At 49.5% G+C, this 2,302-nt stretch overlaps 1 protein-coding gene across 1 annotated transcript; it reads left to right on the top strand.

Moving 5' to 3' along the window:
- The first annotated feature begins 778 nt into the window (after nucleotides 1-778).
- Nucleotides 779-1,950, top strand: LOC112806128 (glyceraldehyde-3-phosphate dehydrogenase-like). Its single transcript, XM_025848420.2, has one exon. It carries the CDS (start codon nucleotides 794-796, stop codon nucleotides 1,793-1,795), a length of 1,002 nt encoding a protein of 333 aa, XP_025704205.1. The 5' UTR covers nucleotides 779-793; the 3' UTR covers nucleotides 1,796-1,950.
- The last annotated feature ends 352 nt before the right edge of the window (nucleotides 1,951-2,302 follow it).

The raw sequence follows: 2,302 nt of genomic DNA, 5'->3' as shown, positions 1-2,302 counted from the left end.
TATGCCTTGGCTAATTAAATTTAAATTTAAAAATTTAAAAATAATCAGGACTTACAAATGACACTACAGATAAAGGGCTGGTATCCAAGATCTATAAAGAACTTCTCAAACAAGGGCTGCCTGGGTGGCCCAGTCATTAAGTGTCTGCCTTCAGCTCAGGTCATGATCCCAGAGTCCTGGGATCGAGCACCACATTGGGCTCCCTGCTCAGCGGGAAGCCTGCTTCTCCATCTCCCACTCCCCCGCTTGTGTTCCCTCTCTCACTCTGTCTCTCTCTGTCAAATAAATAAATAAAATTTAAAAAAAAAAGAACTTCTCAAACTCAACACCCAAAAACAAATAATCAAGTCAAAAAATGGGCAGAAGACATGAACAGACACTTCTCCAAAAAAGACATACAAATGGCTAACAGACACATGAAAAAATGTTCATCATCATTAGCCATCAGGGAAATTCAAATCAAAACCACACTTAGATACCACCTTACACCAGTTAGAATGGCAAAAATTGACAAGGCAAGAAACAACAAATGTTGAGAGGTTGTGGAGAAAGGGGAACCCTCTCACACTGTTGGTGGGAATGCAAGTTGGTATAGCCACTTTGGAAAACAGTGTGGAGGTGCCTCAAAAAATTAAAAATAGAGCTACCCTATGACCCAGCAATTGCACTCCTGGGTATTTACCCCAAAGACACAGATGTAGTGAAAAGAAGAGCCATGTGGGCTCTCTGCTCCTCCCCGTTCGACAGACAGCCGCGAATTCTGGTGCAGTGCCAGCTGCGTCCCTGAGACACGATGGTGAAGGTCGGAGTGAATGGATTTGGCCGTATTGGGCGCCTGGTCACCAGGGCTGCTTTTAACTCTGGCAAAGTGGATATTGTTGCCATCAATGATCCCTTCATTGACCTCAACTACATGGTCTACATGTTCCAGTATGATTCCACCCATGGCAAATTCCACGGTACAGTCAAGGCTGAGAACGGGAAGCTTGTCATCAATGGAAAGTCCATCTCCATCTTCCAGGAGCGAGATCCCGCCAACATCAAGTGGGGTGATGCTGGTGCTGAGTATGTTGTGGAGTCTACTGGGGTCTTCACCACCATGGAGAAGGCTGGGGCCCACTTGAAGGGCGGGGCCAAGAGGGTCATCATCTCTGCTCCCTCTGCCGACGCCCCCATGTTCGTGATGGGTGTGAACCACGAGAAGTATGACAACTCCCTCAAGATTGTCAGCAATGCCTCCTGCACCACCAAGTGCTTGGCTCCTCTGGCCAAGGTCATCCATGACAACTTCGGCATCGTGGAGGGACTCATGACCACCGTCCATGCCATCACTGCCACCCAGAAGACCGTGGACGGTCCCTCTGGGAAGCTGTGGCGCGACGGCCGAGGGGCTGCCCAGAACATCATCCCTGCTTCCACTGGTGCTGCCAAGGCTGTGGGCAAGGTCATCCCTGAGCTGAACGGGAAGCTCACTGGCATGGCCTTCCATGTCCCCACTCCCAACGTGTCTGTCGTGGATCTGACCTGCCGCCTGGAGAAAGCTGCCAAATATGACGACATCAAGAAGGTGGTGAAGCAGGCGTCAGAGGGTCCCCTCAAGGGCATCCTGGGGTACACTGAGGACCAGGTCGTCTCCTGCGACTTCAACAGTGACACCCACTCCTCCACCTTCGATGCCGGGGCTGGCATTGCTCTCAACGACCACTTTGTCAAGCTCATTTCCTGGTATGACAATGAATTCGGCTACAGCAACCGGGTGGTGGACCTTATGGTCCACATGGCCTCCAAGGAGTAAGAGCCCCCTGGACCACCAGCCCCAGCGAGAGCAAGAGGAAGAGAGAGGCCCTCAGCTGCTGGGGAGTCCCTGCCCCAACTTATCCCGCAAAACACTGAGAATCTCCTGACCTCCACCGTTTCCATCCCAGACCCCCTGAAGAAAGGGAGGGGCTTGGGGAGCCCTACCTTTTCATGTACCATCAATAAAGTATACTGTACCCAGCCAAAAAAAAAAAAAAGAAGAGCCATGTGCACCCCAATGTTCATAGCAGCAATGTCCACAATAGCCAAACTGTGGAAGGAGCCGAGATGCCCTTCAACAGATGAATGGATAAAGAAGATGTGGTTCATATATACAGTGGAATAAATAACTCAGCCATCAGAAAGGATGAATACCCAACTTTTGCATCAACATGGTTGGGACTGGAGGAGATTATGCTAAGTGAGATAAGTCAGAGAAAGACAATTATCATATGGTTTCACTTATTTGTGGAACATATGGAATAGCATGGAGGACATGAGGAGA

This window comes from Callorhinus ursinus, unplaced genomic scaffold (assembly GCF_003265705.2).
Source record: "Callorhinus ursinus isolate GAN/ISIS: 27379988/994484 unplaced genomic scaffold, GSC_fseal_2.0 scaffold49, whole genome shotgun sequence".
Lineage (NCBI taxonomy): Eukaryota > Metazoa > Chordata > Mammalia > Carnivora > Otariidae > Callorhinus > Callorhinus ursinus.
The sequence above is the reverse complement of the archived record's forward strand: the minus strand, read 5'-3'. Positions and strand labels throughout refer to the sequence as shown.

Coding starts and splice junctions, on each gene's coding strand:
- LOC112806128 (XM_025848420.2), top strand. CDS start 794: ATGGTGAAGGTCGGAGTGAATGGATTTGGCCGTATTGGGCGCCTGGTC.